At 38.5% G+C, this 22,839-nt stretch overlaps 1 protein-coding gene across 1 annotated transcript in view; it reads right to left on the reverse strand.

Moving 5' to 3' along the window:
* LRP2 (LDL receptor related protein 2) overlaps window positions 1–22,839 on the reverse strand; it is a 190,065-nt gene that overhangs the window by 29,912 nt on the left and 137,314 nt on the right. Inside the window, exons 47-60 of the mRNA XM_037523480.2 lie at window positions 21,350–21,481; window positions 19,829–20,030; window positions 16,471–16,766; window positions 14,581–15,097; window positions 12,244–12,396; window positions 11,245–11,415; window positions 8,754–8,977; window positions 7,245–7,419; window positions 5,685–5,881; window positions 4,738–4,983; window positions 3,880–4,008; window positions 2,818–2,937; window positions 1,607–1,723; window positions 773–889 (exon numbers count right to left, since the gene is read on the reverse strand). Coding sequence (XP_037379377.1) covers window positions 773–889; window positions 1,607–1,723; window positions 2,818–2,937; window positions 3,880–4,008; window positions 4,738–4,983; window positions 5,685–5,881; window positions 7,245–7,419; window positions 8,754–8,977; window positions 11,245–11,415; window positions 12,244–12,396; window positions 14,581–15,097; window positions 16,471–16,766; window positions 19,829–20,030; window positions 21,350–21,481 — 2,796 coding nt within the window. The remainder of the gene's footprint in view (window positions 1–772; window positions 890–1,606; window positions 1,724–2,817; window positions 2,938–3,879; window positions 4,009–4,737; window positions 4,984–5,684; window positions 5,882–7,244; window positions 7,420–8,753; window positions 8,978–11,244; window positions 11,416–12,243; window positions 12,397–14,580; window positions 15,098–16,470; window positions 16,767–19,828; window positions 20,031–21,349; window positions 21,482–22,839) is intronic.

Raw genomic sequence — 22,839 nt, forward strand, 5'->3', positions numbered from 1 at the left:
GTTTATTCATTGCTCAAATATTCTTCTTTACTGACAATATCTTTATTGAATTACTGATTTTTTTCTTTATTGAGGTGACATTGGTTTACAATATTGTATATGATTTAGGAGAAGAGGTTTACACCTCAATGTATGTCACCACAACACTCCCCATCATTAAGGCACCCAGAGTCCATCACCTTAGGCCATTGGGTCAACTAATGATTTGTAGAGTATCTAATAATATATAAATATTTTATTAGCACAGACACTTAATATATTTTCTATTTAAAATATTCCTAGGGCCTCCCTGGTGGTGCAGGGGTTAAAGTCTCAGTGCTATCAAGTTATTGCCAGCCACTGCAGCATGAGTTTGATCCCTGGCCAGGGAGCTAACCCACATGGTGCAACAGACCTCTCTTGTCTTGCCTGCTGCTCCCCTCAGCAGTGTATTTCAGTAGATCTGCCTGTTCTGCTCCCCACTCTGTCTCTGGTGAATCCTCTCACCCCCACAGTTCTGGCTTGTACCCCAGTTCTTGTATGCATATATAATTAAAACTACATCTTTAAAAAATAATAAAATAAAATATTCCTAATGCAATATACTTTAATGACTATTATGAAATACATGGCTATGGTAACTCTGACCCCAATTGAACTGATTAATGAATGCAAAATAGAATATATCTACGACCTTTTAATCTAAGAACTGGTGGCTGATAACAGAGATGAGATCCAAATGCTATATGAATATATTTCAGACAAAGAGTGCCACAAGTGTCTAAAAACTTACGACAAGCAGATTCATCAGAGAAATCAGGACAATCAGCGATTCCATCACATTTCAAATGGTCAGGCACGCAGTGTCCACTCAAACACTGAAAATATCCAGGATGGCAGGTCCTCATGTCTGTAAAGAAAAGACTATCATTCCCAGAGGCCTTGTCATTCTCAGATAGGGATCATCTCCATGGAATAGGTAAGTATTCCATCCCATTCCTATCCACACCCTGTGACTGGCTCACTGCAAATGAATACACTCTCAAACAAACACCTGCCCTATTCATGATATGCAGGTGGAAGGACCTGGCTGTCCTCTATTACATAATCCTAAACTCATAAGCTTTTCCTTAGGCATCTGAAATCCCTAACTTTTAATATTTCTGGATTTTCCTCATACCCAGTCTTAAATCATTGAAGAGTTATAAAAAAGAGTTGGGGTAGGGGGTTGGAAGGGGTGGCTTATGACTCCTATTCTAGTGTTCTCACACCAGGAAACTATAGTAATATACCCTATAAGGTCACTTTCTAAGGGAACAGTAGGAAGACTGGTGCTTTTATTTGTTTACAAGGCCAATACAGATTAAAAACTGCTCCTAGAAAACACTTAAGTTAAAAGGAGATTTTTTTTTAATCTTTCACAATTTTCCTCTATTCATCTAGACTGTTGTAAGTTAAAAGCAAACAAAAAATAGAATGTACTATTTTATGCTAAGGTTTACATATCACATAAATTACACAATATGATTTTATTATGTAAAACCATACTCATTTGAAGTCACTACTTCTGTCAAATATGCTGATCCTAGTATAAGACTAGAAAGTCTCCCCAAGAGCTCTGAGTTACCGCAATCCCGCTCATCTGAGTTGTCCCCACAGTCATTGAGGCCGTCACAGACCCACAGGGAAGGAATGCACCGCTGGTCATTACATCGAAACTCGCTCTCCGAGCACTGCCGGGGGACTGAAAAGGAAAGCCACTTGGTCATCAGTGGGTGCCAGGAATCACACACAGGAGACAGGGTTGTGAGTTTCCCTAAGTGCCCTCAGTGCCCAAGGCCCTTCTATGTCCCAAGTCCAGAGGCTATCCTTCCCCCAAAAATAGATCGTCCCCCTCAATCTCAAGTCTACAAGGAATGGCCTTTATTTGTCCAAAGGTGATTTAATCATAAGATAATTTTTTAGTTCATGAAACACCAGGTCATCTCCTGTAGGACTCAACATGAACATTTTAACGAACAATAAAATGCCAGTTGCATCACCCTTTTTGTGTAGGAAGTCTTTAGCTGATTGGTATTTGCAGGTGTAGTCAACAGCCTGATTCTCTCAATTGTCTATGGCAAATAGTGATCATTTCTTACTTCCAGAAAGTGACTAAGGTCAAAATATATTAGTCAATCTGAAATTAACATATATCATGAGTCAGTGATATGTTCCAAGCAGGGCTTTTCAAAACAAACCCACTATTCTGGCCTAGCTCCTTGATGTGATCTGTGATCCACACCTTCAGCTTCCTTCCCTCCACCTCTCAATTCCTTGTAGTCAGTGCCTTCACTGGAAGAAAAAATTGAAACCTGGCCTGTCACTTAACCATTCACCCACCTATAATAGTCAGTATTCTAGGACACACGACAATCCAAAACACAACATCTCTTTCTTCTGCTACAGAGGCTATTTGAGAGCAAAAAATTATGAAGCATCCTAGGGCTAGCACATTTCCTCTCTACTTCTCTTGGTCCTGATTTTCTATATCTATCCTATTTATCTTATTACATTTGTCCTTTATTATAAATCACCTCACATTATTTTTGGGAAATTTTGGGGGTGTAGATAAATTCAAAAGATAAAAGATAGACTTGGGTAAACATCCTCTTCCCAAAGCTTGATTATAAGTATCTCTTCTTTAGTCAAAGAGAAGAGAGCAGAAATCAAGATGCCGGGTGGCTGTCTTCCCACCCTTCGAGGATCAATGACATAGACGATTGAACTGTAGACCAAGAGAAGACATCAATCACAGCTCTGGTGGCACCTCAGGATGATAGAACCCTGAACACTCACCACAGCTTTCCTCATCTGAGTGATCCCCACAGTCATCATGCCCATCACATTTCCAGCGAAGAGGGATGCAGTGGTGATTGTTACAGCGGAATTCCCCTGAAGGCTTGCATGTCATCTCCTCTGCAAAGCACAGTCATTGCCAGAATTTCAGAAATCAATGGTTAAGAAATGTCAAAGTAGTTTTGACTCTCTTGTGAGACAGTATGCGAGTTATGCTACCACGTTCTTGAAACTCCTAGCAAGAAGAGTGTCAGTAACACTGTCAATTTTCCTCTTATAGCTAACCTGAACCTATCCTACTGCTTGAAACTAGGCTTATTCTCTTTTATAGAAAATGAATTGGTATCTGGCTTGTATTTTGCAACTGGGAAAGAAAGTCTACATGATGTCACCAGATAACAAAAGAGTTTTGTCACACAGACTTTTGTTGATTTGATTTAGTGTTATTAAAAATAATCCTTTCACTTTCTTATCTCTTTTCCAACTAACTGTAACACACTCATAGACATTTTGGATCCAAATTAGAGTATATACATAATCTTGACAAATTCCAATAATTGGTTTGGCCTTTTGTCTATAAGTTCTTTCCCCATCCACGGTAACTAAGCTGTCCAACAGAAGATATGGAAAGCAGGCAAAATATTCAGAATATGAAAATCTCCAAATAAAAAATAATCTGACTTTGAAATATCCTTTTTGTTATAAATACCAAGCATTTTCTCTACCCCACCCCCAAATTCCACCAACTTTAATCAATGTATATGATTAGACAAACAACCTACACTTGGGAGAAATTACACAAGTTCATAATATCTTAATAATGCCTTCCCCAATTATAGTATCCCTTGGGATGGAATTTCATTTAAGATTATATAAATTAAATTCCCCCAATACCCCTATAAACTGCTATAAAAATATAATATGTTGTCAGAAGAATCAATAGAATCTAATAGACTTCAAAGATAAACAAAGGGAAGGTGCATGGAATTCCAATCCCATCTCCCCGGAATGACACTTGCATAAGTCTCCTTGGACTGCCCATCGCCCTGCAGTCCCTCCTACCGCAGTTTTGCTCATCGCTGTTGTCCCTGCAGTCATCCAGACCATTACACATAGCCCACTTTGGGATACAGCGGTAGTTTGTTTTACAGCTGAATTCCGTATAGTTGTCACAGCGGTAGGCAGGACTCACTGAAAAGATAGAAAAGTAGCAAAGTCAGAACTGAGGTCTCAGTCCTGCCCAGAAAACAAAAGATGCTTTTCCATTGTCATATTTAGGACATGGTGCTAAATTATCAAGTTATAAATGAAATTATCAAGTTATGAATGAAATCGACTCTGGCAGATGTTTGTTTTAGGTGTAATCTGTTCACCAAGAACAAAAGGATAAGAATCTTAAGTTTTCTATCTCAGTATCATTCATTTGTGTTGTAGTGTCACTCTGTGTGTGTGTATTTTGGGGTGGGGGTGGACATGGGGAATCTGAGCTTGAAGTTAAAAAAAATTTGAAGGGTAGGCTCTGCCATTAAGTAGAAATGTAAGCATCATTTAAATTGTGAACCTCAGTTTCCCCATCTGTAAAATGGGAATTGGCAACACCCATCTTCTCTGCCTCACAATGTTTCTCTGAGGCTCAAATAATAAAGTGTTAGATATACAGAATGTAAGTCTTTGTTATTGTATTCTGGATAGTTTAGTATATAAAGAGCAGGAAGCAACCACTTCAGAAAAAGGGGGTGGTTCAGCCTACAAGCCATGCAGTCGTACTTGGGCTTGCAGGGCAGGGATAGCAGAGAACCAAGAGAAAGTGTCCCATGGGGCTGAAGCAGGGGGATCCAAATCCTCTCTCAATTGACACCAAGATTCTAGTGTTCCCTTACACCTGCTCCTGGTCATGTTATCCTTCCCCTAGGAACTTACTGCATTCTTGGAAGGGCTCATCTGAGTAGTCTCCACAGTCATTGTCTACATCACACTTCCAGGACTGAGGAATGCAGCGGCCATTGGCACACTTAAAATAGCCTGGCTGGCAGGTCCTGCTGGCACAGTGGGAACTGTCTTCATCTGAGTTGTCCCCACAGTCGTTCTCCGAGTCACACTGCCAGGTCTCTGGGATGCAACGTTTGTTGGCACACTGCCATTCATTGGACTCACACCGGTGATGCTCTGCAAGCAGGGATATTTGGTTATCAGCCTGGAAGATGTCAAACAGGAGCTCCTAATGTGCAAACACGGATCCTGAAGACCTCAATCATAATTTGCTTTTAGAGGACCTATGTCCTAATGCACGTATTATCAACCAGTATCACAGAGGGACAGTCACTCCTTTAACTATTAGTCTCCTAAATTCTTCACTATCTCTTTCTTGCATGCAGAATTAGGGGACTAGATCATCACTGATGGGCAATTAAATTCACCTTCCCTTGTCTACATTCCCCCAAAGTATATTTTTCTCACTATGTGTTTGTTGCTGCTGTTCACGTTTTGTTTTTAGGTTGGAGAGCTACTGCGGTGAATTTTTGGTTTTGAAAAAATGGAAACAAATAAATATTACAACTGAGAATCCTTGTCTAAAATGGAAGAGGGAACTCTCATTGTGCCCTTCATGTTAGTTCTCAAGGAGGACGCCATGCATAACCCATGGTAAGGAGCCACCAATGTACACTTACCTCAACCATTTGCCTTAGGGAGATCTTAGATAGTCTAAAAAACCTTATAAACATAGTTAGAGGATGAACTCTGAGCTTTCTCCTAAAGACTTTGGACAGGATTTTGGTTTGTGATATTCGGAAAATACACACAGAATCATGGTTATACATAATGAACTGCAGAAATAGACCAAGGAGGCAAAAAGCAATTCAACACACCACAAAGAACATGATCTTCATCAGAGCCATCAGGGCAGTCTTGGTGAGCATTGCAGATGGTCTGTGGGTTGGTGCAGTTGCCATCCTTGCACTGGAATTTCCCTAATGGGCAGTAACGCTGTGGGCATGTGGCAGATTCATCAGAGCCATCTGAGCAGTCTCTCTGTCCATCGCATTTCCACCAGACAGGAATACACCTGCACAATAGAGAAAGACTTCCCTTAGAAAAGCAGAGGGGCAGGGGCGAGTGGCAATGGCTCTCTGGAGAGAAGTCAAAACTGAATTTCACATGAGTTCTCTGCCAGCCCAAGAGAAGACCAGTGAAAACTCAGTTACTATGTATGTTCTCAAAGAAAACATAACCAGATGAGCTAGAACAGGTTTGTTAAACTCAAATACTTCTGAAAAGAGGCTTTGAGTATTATCATTAAATTTCATTGCCATAACAAACAGTGCAATTGTGTTAGTTTGTTAGCAAAGGAGCGAGGCCACCATATGTGGAGAAAGGAGAAGGTCAGTGGCTAGAAGCACATTTATTGAGAGCCTATGTCAGGATAGATGTATGCTATCTTAATCTAAGAGACCTTATTTAATTGACAAAATAACCTGCCATTAAATCTTAGATGCTGTGATTTGCATTCACACCCCTCCCACACCTCCCTCTGACTCAGTCCTGTGGTCATCAATGGCCTATGGCCATTGTTACGGAATAATCTGTGGTGATCTTTCATAACAAACACAAATGATTAAAAATAGATTTGAAGCTAAGCTTTGGAAACAACCCAAATGCCCAAAAATAGATGACTGGATCAAGAAGATGTGGTACATATATACCATGGAATATTACTCAGCATTCAAAAAAGATAAACACATGCAATTTGCAGCAACATGGATGGCGCTGCTCAGCGAAATAAGCCAAAAAGAAAAAGAAAAATACCGGATGGTCTCACTCATAGCAGGAATCTAGAAAACTTAAATAAGGGACCAGGAAAATGAATAACTATAAGAAAGTGAAAATCAAAATCAACAAAAAACTATGAACCAGAGACACTTTTAGGGGGGCAGGGGCGGGAGGGGAGGGATTGGGGTCAGAATGGGGGGGCTGCAATTGTATGGGGAATGTAACAATAAAATTTATTATCTAATAAAAAAAATAAATTTAAAGAAAAAAAAATAGATTTGAATATGAAATGCTGGATCCTCTGGCATATGTGGGGAAAAGAGAAATTCTGTCACTCTTAAAGGTTGTTTTTCAGTGTACACCTACAATACTCTTGGCCCTGACACTGAGAAAAATTTATTAGAAACATAAAACACAGTTTGCTTCCTCTCTACAGATGAAAAAAAAAAAACTTGCATACATAGTCATAACCACTTGGTCAACAACTTGTTTCTATTTATGGAAGAAGTTATCTGAAGCTGGAGACTCTGAAGTATTCCAAATGAACCACATTAACCAGCCAAAATATTGGTTCCTTAGAAAACTTACATCCCCTGAAACTTGAAGTTTGGTGTGTGTCTAAGGGATGGAGAGGCAGTGGAAAAAGAAAAGAGCCTCACTTTTCATTGTTACCACACAGGAACTGGGTGCTAGAACACATGGGCAGGCAGATGTCATCCCCCTGGTGTAAGGTATAGAAGTTGTCTGGACACTCGCAGGTGAATCCTTTTCCTCCTGCTTTGATGAGGCAGAGATGAGAACAGCCACCATTGTTGGTCCCACAAGGATTGTTCACTAATGAAAGAAAAAGTAAAATACATGTTCATTCACGCATAGAGAGTATCAAGCAATCATCACCACTCAGAGAGTAAGGAAAATCAATATCCCAGTTTCACGCATTATCCAAATGTTCATAAACAGGACAGATGGCAGTTCTATAAGCAACCTGGTGCTTTGAGAAAACCAATATTTATGCTACCAGGAATGAGGATAACCTCTAGAGTTTTGGGCTAAGAAATGTTTCTCAGTTCTTGGAGAACAGGTAGGACACACGTTGCTTATGCTCATATGCCAGAAGCTAAGTTGAAGTTTTAATTTCCAGCAGGTGCTATATTCTTCCATTCTATGGACATGCAACAGAAATGCAGTGGGTGGTTAAACCAAGCAGCATCTTTACTAGTTTTCTGGGCCACCTTTTGGAAGTGAAAACTAATTTGAACTTTTGCTAAATAATCTGAATACAGTTAACTTCAGGGGAAAAATACTAAATATTTTTATTTTGCCAATTTGCATTTTTCTTCCTTTCAAGTTTAGATACTTCAGCAAGATACGGCAACAAAGCAGACCAACAGAATTAATTCATTTTATCTCCAAAGTATACTATAGACTTTTGCTAGATTATTTATAAAGCATAAAATTTCTTTCACTGCATGAGGAATATAAGTTCACAAGCAAATAAACATTAAATTCCCTAACTTATGAGACACTGTAATGTGTTGCTCTTCACAAAAGACATTATTCTTGGCATTATTATAGATGGCAAGAATAACACACATTTTAATACATAATATGATGTTATATGCAAATAGACATTAACACACATTTTAATACATAATGCACTGTTACATGCAAATAGACATTTAATAAATGATGTTTTGTCATTGTCTTTAAAACATTTATTTTAATTCAATCATTTCAATAAATTGATCTTGGCATTGGGGAATAACTGTTAATCTTTTAGATGTTATAATTTATTGTGGTTATACAGGAAATGTCCTTATTTTTCAAAGGTGCTTTCTTAAGTTTAGGGTTGAAATGTCACAATTTTTCCAACTCACTTTTTCATTTTTCCCATAAAAATAAAGTAAATATGGCAACATAATAACTGCTTACCCTTATCAAAAACAAAGATCAAGATTGATCTTTAAGAATAGAGCAGTATTGAGAAAACAGTCTTTCCTGGAAATAGGGGGAAAGAAATCTAAAGTTATACTCTCAACATATGTTCTGCAGAAAATTAACAACTAATGCCATTCCTTTCATAAATCATGGTGTATATGCTCACAGAAACAAGAATGACATATATACCATGCACGCAAATGTGTCAAACTTCTGAATCATCTACTCACCAATGGGCTGCCTATATGAATGGTACACATGGATGTCATACGGTTTATGTGTTGTGTTCACCAGCACCATCCTATGTGATCCATCATATTTGTTTCCCTTTTCAACTGTCTTTGTATTCCAATCTGTCCAGTAAACAGTATCTTCAAAAATGGTAATAGCAAAGGGATGAGGCAATATCCCTTCATATACTGTGTGCCGATGGTGGCCCTCCAAGTCAGAGTACCTGTGATAGGAGGTAGAAAGTCACTCAATGAAGACAACTTCTCTCTAATGCCTTTAAGGAAATAGGAGGTGACAAATCAAAAAAGAAAATTCTACCTTCCACAAGCAACTGAAGTTCAGACTCTCCCCAAAATTCCTAGTATCTAATTAAAACAAAAGCTCAAAGGATAGTTTGCCTGAATAAACTATATAAAAGATGCAATAGGAATAGCATTGGAGTTCAATTGCTAATTCCTAACACAACTGCTTTCCTGCAGATGCAGCTGGTTCAACTGATGTGTTTACAGACTCTTACATTGATCTTCTCCATTCAGCATCCTGTTAGTATCCTGAGATGAATACATTTTTCTTTCCTAAGTCATTGAAAGAAATCAGAGGATAGCAATATAAAGCTGGATTTCTGCCTTCTCATGAACATTTCAAGAGAAATGCAGTTTTAAGAGACAGCTGGTTTCTCAGTATAACCCAAGGGGAATATACTAGCTGAGTTAAATTATAGGCCTTCAGGGTTAACTCTGTACACACGGGCAGCACATTCATTATTAATCAAGCCCTGGGCACCATTAATAAAGACTTTTCCAGATGAATAAATATCCAGAGGAGGTTCTCTGATTTCAAGATGTTGCAGAGCATCCACAGCTATATTTCCATGTCCTTCTAGTTCCATGTCTCATTAATTATTAGGTGGCTATATCAAAATACTGATATTTAAATATTTTTAAATTTTGGAACAGACCCTAAAACTTAAACAGGAGCTAGAATAAGCTTGCAACTAAGAAACTTGACAATGTTAGCCATGCCATATTAAATATAATTTCCAAGCTATCATAATTATGGTAATTTATAGAAACTATAGGAAAACTTGAAGACTTTCTTGACCTCTGTTGATGAGAGTCCAGGAAAATGACCAGAACTTTGTCATCCTCAGTTTCCTTAAAAAAAAAAAAAATTTCTTGAGACCTTCCCTTTTAGTTTTTACATAAACTCAGTATAGAGATCTGACAACTCTGTGGATATTTTTGTATATATGTTTTATAGAACCATAGGCATGGCTATATGGATTTGTTGTACATCCCAAGATGCACAAGAAATGAACTGGATACTTTATAAAAAATGTATTGCTTTACATAGTCAAATTTATAAAATAGGCACTGCTTCCTCTTCAAGAGCTGATCAAGTCAATAGGGCTACCTGGCTCACTGAATATTAAAGGTTTATTCACTCCAAGATCACAGTGCCTGATATTATGATTTGACTTTTAGATGGTAACCTACTGCCTGAATTATAGAATTCAACTACACAAATAATCAATATCACATTTTGTCAAAGAGAACGGTCAATATGAAGTAGATAGAAAATTCCTTTTTGCTTCTAATGCTTCTTGAAATAGTATATACCTACAAAACCTAAAGGACAATAAAATTTCAACAAGAAAATTGTTCAAGCTTCTTTGAACACCTTGATGCTACTAACTCAAAATGGGATATTAGGCAGAGTTAAATTCTACAAAAATTTCTACCTTGACTTTGGCACAAAATTAATTTAATAGAATGACAACATTCTTAAACCCTTTTAAAATGATGGTAACTCCATGTTTTTGACAGCAACAGGTTGTGTACCTGGGTACTTGTTCATAAATACCTACCTAGTTGACATTACTACAATTCAACAAGCAATGTCCCTAATTAAAAATACTGGTTGGCTAATAACAAGTATTATCTTTTTTATGAGTATTTTTCATTGAACAGTATGACATTCAAAATATTTTGAATTATTCTACTACTAGAAAGATTTTATTACATTATCATACAAAAAACACTTCATTGTACTTAACATATGTATTTTAGGGGAAACCTTTTCAGCACTTTCACTCTTTTTCTTTTTTCAAATACTAAAACCTATTAATCATCTATTAGGATGGAGGGACAAAGAAAAGAGATAAGGAAATTAGAATGAGTTGAACATTAAACTGACAACCATCGGGTAGAGAATGCTAGCAACATTTTACAGATGTTAAAAAAAAAAAACAGAAGTATAAGCATTAGGACAAAATCTGATCTGTACAACATTAAAATTCTCATTCTTTCTACTGCACCCTACAGAGTTCAGTGAACTACCTATAAAGAGTCTTAATTGAAAGTAACCTCAGAGTGACAGTCAACACACAGACCAGTTAGAAGCTACATGGGAATAGTACACTGGCAACACAAACCCTGATGCTTGGAATAAAGAGTGTCCTTGTTTGCTTTATTCTTTTTGTATACATACTCGATGTAACCCAGGTGAGCATCAGTCCAGTAGATTAGATCATTTGTATAATCAATGGTGATGCCATTGGGCCATTCTAACTTGGTAGAGATAATCACAGACTTGTTGGTTCCATCCATGCCAATTCTCGCAATGTATGCTCGGTGAGCCCAGTCTGCCCAGTAGACATACCTATTGGAGCAAACACAAGATGTCAGTCCCTAAAACCAAAAGACATCAAAGACAAAAGACATGGTTCTTTTCCAAACAGAGAAACAGAGTTTGCATACTACAGAACATCCTAACAGAAAATAACCTAAAAGAAATGATATATAAGAAATGTTTAAAAATAAACAGGAATAGGGCCTCCCCGGTGGCGCAGCGGTTGAGCGCTGGGTTGCGAAGCTGCCCGCAGCCTCCGCGGCGCCGGTTCGATCCCCGGCTGCTCCCAGGCCACCGGAGGAGGGTTCCACATGGCGCGCAGACCTCTCCTGCCGCCCGCTGCTCCCCTCAGCAGTGTACTTCGGTCCTTCTGCCTGCTCTGCTCCCTGCTCTGGATCTGGTGAATTCTCTCACCCTCCCGCGCTTCTGACTGTACCCAGTGCATGTATAAAACAAAACAAAACAAAATAAATAAATAAATTAAATAATAAAGCATGCCTCTATAAAAAAAAAAAAAATAAAATAAACAGGAATAGCTTGGAATTTAAGTTAACATGGAAATGTGAGTGAAAATAGCCTTTTTTTAAACCAAAATGTCCTTTGCACACAATCAAAATGTGTAGCTTGCACAGTGAAACAGTATGTATGTCATGGCAAAGGAAAGAAAAATAGTTGATGAATATTATTCAAACAAACCATGCTTCTACCCATTATACTAAGCCATTTACCAGTTAGGAAAAGCAAAAGACAAATCCCAGCAAGATATTGAAATTGAGACAACTATACAAACAATCTTTTTGGTAATAGAGGTGGAATAAGGGCATGAAAGAAGAGTCCAATATTATGGGGAGACAATACCCATATTGAGGGTGAAGGGCAATTCCTCTGGGATTTTCGAAGCAGAAGGTGTTGTTAACATCCATACAGTGCTCAGCCAGCTTGCGGCGATGTTGGCCATTGAGGTCAGAGACAGAGAGGCATCTCAAGTGGGCATCCACCCAATAGAGTTTCCTAAAATGGAGAGTCAAGAGTTACTGATACAGTTAATTTGATTGTGAAATGGGGCCTATTTAGTTACCCAATCTCCTAGACAAGCTACCTCGAATCACACAGACAGCTGTGAGAAGGCACTTTTCCCCAAACAAGGGCAAGAAGAAACAGGAAACTGACCTCCTGCAATAGCCAAAGGAAGATGCAAGTGTATGCCACATTTCCTGCCTAGAAGTGATGTTGCATAGAGAATTGAGCACCACATCTCACACAGATCTGGCTTTACTATTTTTCAGGCAGCATAAGGCATCATTCCCAGGAAATACAGAGACTTAGAGGAACAGGGAAACAAGTGAGAGCAAAGAGTGCCATCCATGAATTACAGTTTAAATGGTGTAGCTGAGGGACCAGATTTGTCAAATATATTATTAAGACTGCACAAAGGACCTGTGAAAGATGACATCCTTAAGGTAGAAAAACCTTTCTTCTCTGTGGCCCTGTCATATTAGACTGGCAAAGCAAATTTCTTACCCTATGCCATCTTACTTAAACTTATGAAGTTTTAGAAACTCCTAGCTCAGAGATATTTCAGCTCTCTATATATAGTGCTATTCAATATCCATTTATTTTCCATATGACAAGGGCTCCTAACTTAGGGTTCTTACCCTGACATCAGGATAGCCAGGTTTTGGGGATGTGAATCCTCTAAAACTGAATGTAAAATATGTTAAGTGCTTTTAACCAGCAAGGGATCCATGGTTTTCATCAGAATCTTAAAGCTTCTATAATGATCCAAATGGTTCAATGCCCCTAGAATTCAGTGTCATTTAGGATCTAGTGGTCAATTCCAACTGCAAGGAAAATGATTTCCTTTGCAAAAGGCTGGAATGTCTCCTTGCAAGAAGGAATCCTTAATCCTACCATCGTAGGTATCGGAATATTCAACTATTAGGAGAGTTGCATTTTTTTAGGCTTGAGAATGAGAATGCATAAGTAATTCAGTTGGGTAAATCCCAGTGAATGAGATGGCTACAAGTTTGGAGTCCATAATTTTAGTGTCTAAGGATAGCAATAATAACAAATCCTTGCTTTCATTCTCTAATAAACTCTTTATCTATTGAGAGACTATTTTCAGTTAACAAGAGGGAAATAACTGAAACCCGGGGATAATATCATCCTACCAGTTTGTGGGGGAGAGGGCTAAATGACAATATCTCAGAGTTAAATTATTTTTTTCCTTTCACTAGGGCAAAGGATGAGATAGGAGCAGTGCTGCATTTAGTTCTGTTCCGACAAATCAGAAATTTCTGCTTTGACACTGAGTACAGCCACTATATATACAATACCTTTAGTCATATAGTCAGTGTTTATTATTCAGCAAGCACTTACTTATTGAGCACCCATGGCCGATAAGCTAATCAGGTGATTGGTAAAACTCTAGAGCCACACCCCTCATCCCCTGCCATTTTAGGATCTTTACCCTTAAGATAATCAAACAGGGAAAATGAGAAGAGCTCTCTGGAAGTCCAGGCTGATAACAGCAATAATATTTACAGTCCAAGTGCCTGAGCTTCACATCTGTTAACCATAAAGTCAACTACTTTTTACTACCGAGTATCTGGTCTACTCACTATTCAATAGAGATGTTAAGAAGTGTGGTTGATCTGGTAAAATTTAGTTAAAATATCACAGGCCTTTCTTAAAAACACTCAAAACAAAAGAGTTTCAGGTTATTCATTCTTTATTTCATGGCCATCGCATGCTGGGAATGACTAGAGCCTTATAAACAAGTCTGTGAGCTCCAAGACAGCAGGGATTATGTCTGTCTTGCTTAACTCTAGACGCTTAGTCATGCCTGACATAGCATAGTAAGCAATTTTAAAAATTAAATGCACCAAAAATCCATGAATCACCCATTAATATCTTCTCCAGTTAATTGAGTGGCCACCAATTAGTAGAGTTCTTTTTTCCCTTGTGATCCCCCTCCCCATACAAATGGTACTATGAATTCTTTGATTCACTAGACTTTTGGTTCTGTGGTATCTGGTTTGAGTAGTAGGTATGTATCAGGAAAAAAAAAATGCATTTAAGTGTATTCACATATTAAAACAAGTTAAAAAGATCAATGCCTTATGACAATGAAAACATGGTTTGAATGCCTTTAAAAAAACTTAACTTTCAAAATGTTTTTCAGTGTTTTCTTACCTGGCAACCCAGTCTACTGCCAGTCCTTCTGCAGCTGGTAGATTGTGGTTTATAACCACCTCCCTACTTGTCTTATTCAAAAACATTCTCTCAATGACTTTTTTCTCTGCATCAATCCAGTACAATCTCTTTTCTACCCGGTCAAAATCCAGTGCCACAGCATTGCCCAGTCCTTGCAAAATGAGGGAGTAAAAATGGCCATCTGTAGTTAGATTTCTCAAATAGTAACGGTTGCTAAAAATGAGATAGGGCTCAATGTTACTGTTCTGCCGACAACTCTTTCCATCTGGTTCTCGGATGTAGCCTGGGGCACACTTACAGATGTAAGAGCCCATGACATTCTCACATTTCTGGCTACAGACAAAGGGCGTCTCTTGGCATTCATCAATATCCTCACAACTGCGCTGATCAGACAGAAGCTTGTAACCAGGGCGACAAGAACAATAGAAGCTGGTGAGGGTGTCTGTGCAGTTTTGGTCACAGCCACTGAGTGAAAGGTCATCACATTCATTAACGCCTGTAGATAAAAGACAACTATTAGAGAATCTAAAATGTCAGCAATGGAGTCACCATCATCATCTAACATTAACATTTCCACCAGAGAGCTCCAATTTTTCATTAGTCATGCAAAAAGAAGGCAGACCATAAGGGACTTCTACAAGCTATAGATTATAAAAGTCACTACTTTTTTTTTTTTTTTAATCTCTCACTGTCTGCACCCTAGGTTTTATTTTTATTTTTTTTAAAGAGGCATGTATTTTTATTTATTTATTTGTTTGTTTGTTTGTACATGCACTGGGTAGAGTCAGAAGCGCGGGAGGGTGAGAGAATTCACCAGAGCAAGAGAGGGGAGCAGAGCAGGCAGAAGGACCGAAGTACACTGCTGAGGGGAGCAGCGGGCGGCAGGAGAGGTCTGCGCGCCATGTGGGACCCTCCTCCAGTGGCCGGGGAGCAGCCGGGGATCGAACCGGCGCCGCAGAGGCCGCGGGAAGCTTCGCAACCCAGCGCTCAACCGCTGCGCCACCGGGGAGGCCCAAAGTCACTACTTTTTAATTTCCTTCTCAACTTAATCTTTCACTGGTGGTTTTAACAATTAATACAACTAGCAAGCTTGAGTTTGACTTCTAATCCTATACTGGCCAACCTTGGTTTTACCAATAATTTTAAAAGTACAATGGCAAGAGATAGAAGAATGGAGAACAGAAGAGTCTGGTCATTAGTGTACTCGCAAAACAGGTCTCTGGGATAAATAATGTCCTGATTTGCAGCATCTTCCATGTCAGTGGTGTATGACTACTCACGCAGCGGCCACACTCAGACTACCAGGGGACATCTCTGAACAAAGGGCTGGGAGAAACCACGTATTTGGCTCTCTCAAGATAGGATGAATTGACCAGCACTCTATTGGGTATACTGTGGCTGCTCCTATGAAAAATGAAAAGTATCTACACAGTGAAGAGAACATATTCTTATTAATTCTATATTTTATAAATTCTCCATTGTCTACTTGTGGGAATGAATGAGGGGGGTTAAAACCCTTCCCTTCAATCACATAAGTGTGAAAATGAAGAACAGGCTAAGGAATTCTAGTAGAGGGACTGTTCAGGAAACAAGTGGTTCCAAGGGTTCAAAGATAATTAACATTATTTGCCTTATTTAACAATGTTTTCAGGTACTAATGACCTGAAATTTTCATCTCCTGTTCTCCAATGACAGCCTGAGTAATTAATAATAATAATGTTTGTGTACTGACCTTACCAAGAAATTGTTGCCTTTGGTAGACAAGCAATAGTAATTTTCTGGTAATACTGTATTTACAGCATGGGCTGAGAAGGGTTGAGAATCCACATTCAGTCTCCCCATTCTTCCCAAATGTTCTATTATACTCACCACATCCTTTCTCATCACTATTGTCTAAACAGTCATCTTGGAGGTTGCAGACTTTCACCATCTCAATGCAGTTCCCATTATTACACTTGAACTGATGAGGGGGGCATGTGGTTTCTGGGGTGTGGCACAGGTCATGCAGCTCATCAGAGTTATCTCCACAATCATTATCCAGATCACAGACATAGCCCTTATAAATGCAGAGCCCATTCTGACAGGTAAATTCATTTTCCCTGCAGGTCGGATATGAGCACCCCCTTTCATCACTGGAGTCCCCACAGTCATTGCGCCGGTCACACCTGTATTGAGAGACCCAGTACCACACTTGAAAGGTTGACAACAATGCTCAACTATCACATACTGAGGGATTTGTTTCTGCCTCTGAATGCCAAATTGACCATTTCAACCACCAGTGCCTTCAGTACTCTCTCCCCCAGAATCTTCATCCCTAGAAGAATCAAATATTTAGCACCCCCAGGTTCTGGCTGCCACTTTAGAAATGTGGGTCTAGAGTCATTATATACAATAAGATTCATTTTTCCCAATGAATTAATTAAATATACTTTTATAATTTTGGTGTTCATCAAGTCTATACATCAGACAATGAGAAAACTCATTGCACAGGCAATGTCTTGGGTAGCCTTATGGCCAAAGAGCCCTTACCCAAGGGTGAGCACTACAAATTATAAATGATAAGACTATTAGAGGTGTCCTCTAAGAACATATATCTTCATATCAAGTATTGTTTACATAGGCAGTCCCATTTCTTCCCTCTTTTATTATGATTCTCCTGCTACCATGAGATATGAGTTGCTATGATGCTGAGAAGGAGAGGAAACTATTAGCACAGAATATTGTCAAAGAGAGAAGGCACTTCAGAGTCTTAGAAGCTGTTTTGGGACCAAACATTCCCAGACAATATAGTTTCCTGAAATTCTGTGAGTCAGGTTTGTCTTTCTTTTCCACAATATTCCAAGAGCCCATGAAAGACAATGATTATGGAAGAGGATCTTCATGATAGTATCAAACATCATCATAAGGATAAAGAAATCTTGAATGAGGATTGGCAAAGCTAATGACAAATCATGAAAAAAATTACACAGAGGGTGTAGGAACTGGAGACACAGCATTAAAAGATGTTAAAAGTGAATGTGGTTAACTTCACAATTGATCTATAGTCAAGAATGCTAATCAGCAAGGCATTCCACAAACCTAGGGCACTGCCAATGTGCTTTATACAAAAACGTATGTATGTAATTATAAAGATAGCTGTAATCAAAGCAAGCTGGCTTAGCCCCATTTGATCTCCTGGGAGATATTTAACTCATTTCCAAATGATTTGAGACACCAATTTTTTCTTTCCTTTAGTTCAGAGCCAGACCAAGAGGAAAAACAAGTTAGTTAAGCAAGCAAATCACCACGTTTTTAGACACAATTGAATGTCAGTATTCCAGCAAGTTGCTCACATCTGTTTTACCCAGGTTCTTCAGCAGCATCAGGAAAGAGTCAAGAGAAAAAAAGTCAATAGAAAAATGATCCCTTGTGCCACTGTACCAAGGGACCACACCTTCTGTCAACTGGGCAAGAGTATGCACATTCACAGCACACTTGCTGGAGGCTATTGGCACTTTGGGAAAACAGAATTTGTAGATATTTTAAGTCTTATAGCTCATATTTCTAGACTAACAATATTTTTTCACTTCTGCAATAGCCCTTGGCTAAAGCAATTAAGAAAGCTCAGCAAAAAGAAAAGGGAGTGGTGGTAGAGAGCAAGAGAAAGGAAGGAATGAAAGAACAAAGGAAGGAAAGAGAAATCAGTTAATTATTCTATGCCCTAGAAGCCTAGGTTTCCAGACAATACTCAGGAATGATACTATATACTAAATTCAAAAGCACCATATAGCAGTATATCATAATAAATCTCTTAAGTGGGAAAAAAAATTAGATAAAATTTTTTCACTTTAACTTACAAAATATAAAAATCTACATATCGCATTAATATCAGTTAAACATAGACAAAGTATATTTACATACAACTTCACTACAAAAGGAGACAAGTGTATCTCCTGAATGTCTTCAGGGTTTCAATATGCAAACTACCACCTTTCACCAATGTCTACTTGGGCCTTTTTGGGTGCTAAGTCATCCCACAAAAGCATATTTTCTAGATAACATGTATCTACCTTCCTAATCACTAATTTTTGTTTTGTTTTGTTTAATGTTAACTACCTATTCCTTTCGCAGGATGTGACTTCGCCTTCTCTGGCTGGGCCACCATCATGAACACACCATTTTGCACCACACTGTATTGCAGCAGCCCCTCAGGGCCTATCAAGGGACTGCCTGCCCTAAGCAAATGATCCCAGAACCTCTGCTGCTCCCATCTTGTACCTGCTTCATTTATTTTCTATGTCACCTTCCATAGCCATCTGTATGTTGACGGTTTTTGCTGCTCTCAATATGCACATATTGAGCAGATGCAATGTCTCTGCTTGGCTCCAGTTCCATGTATCCAAATGCCAGCTACACATTTTCACCTCAGGAAGACCTACCATAGCAAACTTATCTTTTACTACTCTCCAAATCCTTTAGGATTGAAAACTACACATTGCTGTTTCTTTCTCTACTTCCCCATATATCCAAAAAGTTGCCAAGTGGAGATAATGAGAAGGTGGAACACCTAAAATGTTTAAACCTTTAAAAATGGTCCATATGCAGAAAATGACAAGAAATCAAACATAATACTACAGAAGAGGTTTCCCAACTGGCAGGCTATGGGCTGAGTCTGTTTGATGCTCACATTTATCTAGAATTTTAAAATTTGGTTCTGGCATTTAAAATCAGAATATTTATATAAAAATCCATATTTCCAACTTCTCTCTCTCTCAAAACATTATGATCCTCCTGCCATTCCTGTGAATGCTCAATAGCATTTTACATCTTTTAGCACCTCACCTACTTCTATTGACTCTGAGCCTAATTTCCAAACTTTATCATCATGCTTGCACTATTATCTTTCTTACAGCCAAGAGAGGACAGTGAGGGATTTCTTGTACCCATGTGTCTACCCTAAGTGGAAAATCAAAAGGGGCATCTGCTTCAAGAAAGAACATTCATCTATTAAGTCCACTTTATCTTCTTGGTCTTCTGTGCAAGGTCACATTATGCACTTTATGAGCCTTAGGCACATCTGCCTTCATGGACTGCAGCCTTCAAAAAATTGCTAAAAATTATATTTAGTGACCACACTGTACATTAAAAGTATCACTGGCTCTAGGCACTGCATTACCACCCATAATTGATAAGTACTGTTCCATGGATTTTTGAGATTTGATGGGAAATATTTTAATTCCCAATTCACCTGAACACACTTGGGATACACAGTCCATTATTACAAGTGAATTCATTTTCAGAGCAGGATCTCCGAGTGCAGTTCTGATGCTCATCATAGCCATCAGCACAGTCCACATCACCATCACAGACCCAGGACAGGGGGATGCACCTCCTGGATGGAGGCACACTATTGACACACAGAAACGAAGAGCCTGAGCAGGTGTAACTCTCTGAAAGGAAGCACACAGAATCAGAAACATTCTAGCAGTCAGGATCATGCTGAATCATTATTTCTCTTGGTAAGTGTCATTTAACAATCAAAAAAATTAAAGGAAATATGGGGAAAATAGACAAGTCACATTACTGTGATAATAGATTATAACAGGAAATAATCCAAAAATTCTATATCAAGTGCTTTGTACCTTAATTTTTTCAGAACAAATAGGCATAATAAAACCCTGAGTTTTTCACCATTCCAAAATAAGATCATATTTTTCCCTCAGGGCTTCAAAAACTATTCCCATTTTGTTAATTGGATATCACAAATGCTTTATATTTGGTAACAATGTTTAGTTTACAAAGCTTAATCACAAGAACACAATGTAAGGCAGATTTTTATTGCCAGCATAATAGATGAGAAAATTGAAACTCAAAATGCTTAATTAGATGGTTCAAAGTCACAGAACTCTAAAGAGTCGGGGTTTTTTCCTTCAACTTTAGGACGCTTTTACCTATATTATAGCTACCACCCCCAAAAAAGAATTAAGGTATATAGGAGATGTATACGTTAATGAGAGTTTTCAGAAACCACCACATTGTTAGGAAAAAGATGAGATGCTAACATATAATCGTCAGTGCCTAGAGAATGAAAGGACAGGTATTTTATCCAGTTTCATATGGATGAACAGAAGACAAATGAAGTGCAAGCAGCAGTCCATGTTTGTGTTGCTAGCTACCCATTTCAGAGGATAGTGAATGTACAGCTGTGGACCACCCCACAGTCACTGCCACATGAGGTTATGATCAAATGCAAATATCAGGAAGCCATTACTTTTATTGTTCTACCAGGGAAGGATGCTTTTCTAAGACACCTTTGGTAAGAGTTCCACACTCTGCTGGTAATGGAAAATGTTTTGTAGTCTGTTCCATAATTCATTTAAAAGGATTAACCCTCCTCCAACCCATTTCCCTAAATAATAGTTGTTCTAAGGTAACAGAAAAAAATGGAGACAGTTAATTGCTACACTGTTAAAGTGGATATTAAGAGTGGTCAACTGAATTCTCTTTATCTTCTCAAAAATGTAAGATGTTATTTCCATTAGCTAAATGCAAAAGAAAAAAATAAATATTAAAATCATTTTTCATCATTTCAAAGCATTTAAGTGAATGATATCAATTCCAGACTGAAAAAGTAAAAGCAACATTCTATCACTAGCATTCAATTAAAAAGGAATCTGCCTGACAAATATACTACCCAAAGACAGAAAAACAAATCTATTGAGTTTCCCTGGAATGTAATTCTGTAGAAAAATTAATTGGTTTCACTCACCACAGTGGTGTCTTTCATCCTCATCACTCATGTCCCCACAGTCATTATCACCATCACAGATCCATTCTCTTTGGATGCACCTCCCACTGTCACACTTGAACTCATCACTCAAGCATGTTGCAACACTATACACTGAAAAAGAGAAAAAGAACTTTGGTGACAAGAAAGTTTGCTGTCCAGAAATCCTGAGAGAAACTTGCCGTAGCAAGGGCTGGAAAACAGAGAATTACCTAGTTGTACACAGCTATGCTAGTCCTCCAAAGAGACCTGAGCCACTAACAACATGGTCTAAGGACTGAGGAGCTGACTAACAATGCAAAACCCTAATTACCTTTTGTTACTTGGATGAAGTTCAATATATCCTTACAGATATGATATAGAAGTAATAGTCTTTTCCCCAAGGGGATATAAAATGTAATTTACTATTTCATGTACTTCTATTTTTAAATCTACTTTTCATCCAAAACTCTTTTGTGTATGGCATGCCATCTCTACAGTATACCTGATGCCAGTTTCCCTGCAAGTTTTCCTTTTCTCCATAGCACTTAGAAACTTTAAACATAGTATGTAATTTACTTATCTGTTGTATTAATTGCCTGTCTCCCCTCACTAGATAATAAACTCCATGTAGTCGTATTTACTGGCATAGCCTGAAAAAGTCTAGAACACAAATGCTCAATAAATACCTTTTTAGTGTAAATGATGAATCATCTTTTATGCTTTAAATTAGCCAACTCTGATTCAAATTCTTCAATCATCCCCATATGTCCCTATTAAACTAATCACCAGGGACCCCTCAAAATTAATCTATGGCAAAAGAAAACTGAATTTTAACCATTGTGATCACAATGATCACAAAAAGAAAGATATAAGACCTTTCATAAGCTAGTAAGGGAGAAGGATACATTGACACAGACTTTCGAAGACACATCTCCCCTTCACATAGCAATACCACTTCTAGAAATCCAGAAAATACACATATGTAAAGAGGTTTCCAAAGAATATTCAGCTCAACATTATTTTTCAGATTGAAAAAATGTAAACCATCTACATGTCATCAGAAAAGGGGTAAAAATACACAAGGAACATCCACACTTTAGAATAACACTCAGCAGAGAAAAGCATGAGATAAATCTGTATCTACTAACATGCTGACAAGATGTTATTAAGCTAAAAAGGTTGCGGGGGGGGGGGACAAAAAATACATGTAGTAATATTTTTTTGCATCTTAAAAATATGTATCAGGATACAGGGCCTCCCTGGTGGCGCAGCTGTTGAGCGCTGGGCTGCGAAGCTGCACGCGCCGGTTCGATCCCCGGCTGCTCACCAGCCACAGGAGGAGGGTCCCACATGGCGCGCAGACCTCTCCTGCCGCCCACTGCTCCCCTCAGCAGTGTACTTCGGTCTTTCTGCCTGTTCTGCTCCCCGCTCTGGCTCTGGTGAATTCTCTCACCCTCCCGCGCTTCTGGCTGTACCCAGTGCTTGTATAA

This window comes from Talpa occidentalis, unplaced genomic scaffold, assembly GCF_014898055.3.
Source record: "Talpa occidentalis isolate TD23 unplaced genomic scaffold, MPIMG_talOcc4v2.1 talOcc4.3, whole genome shotgun sequence".
Classification (NCBI taxonomy): domain Eukaryota; kingdom Metazoa; phylum Chordata; class Mammalia; order Eulipotyphla; family Talpidae; genus Talpa; species Talpa occidentalis.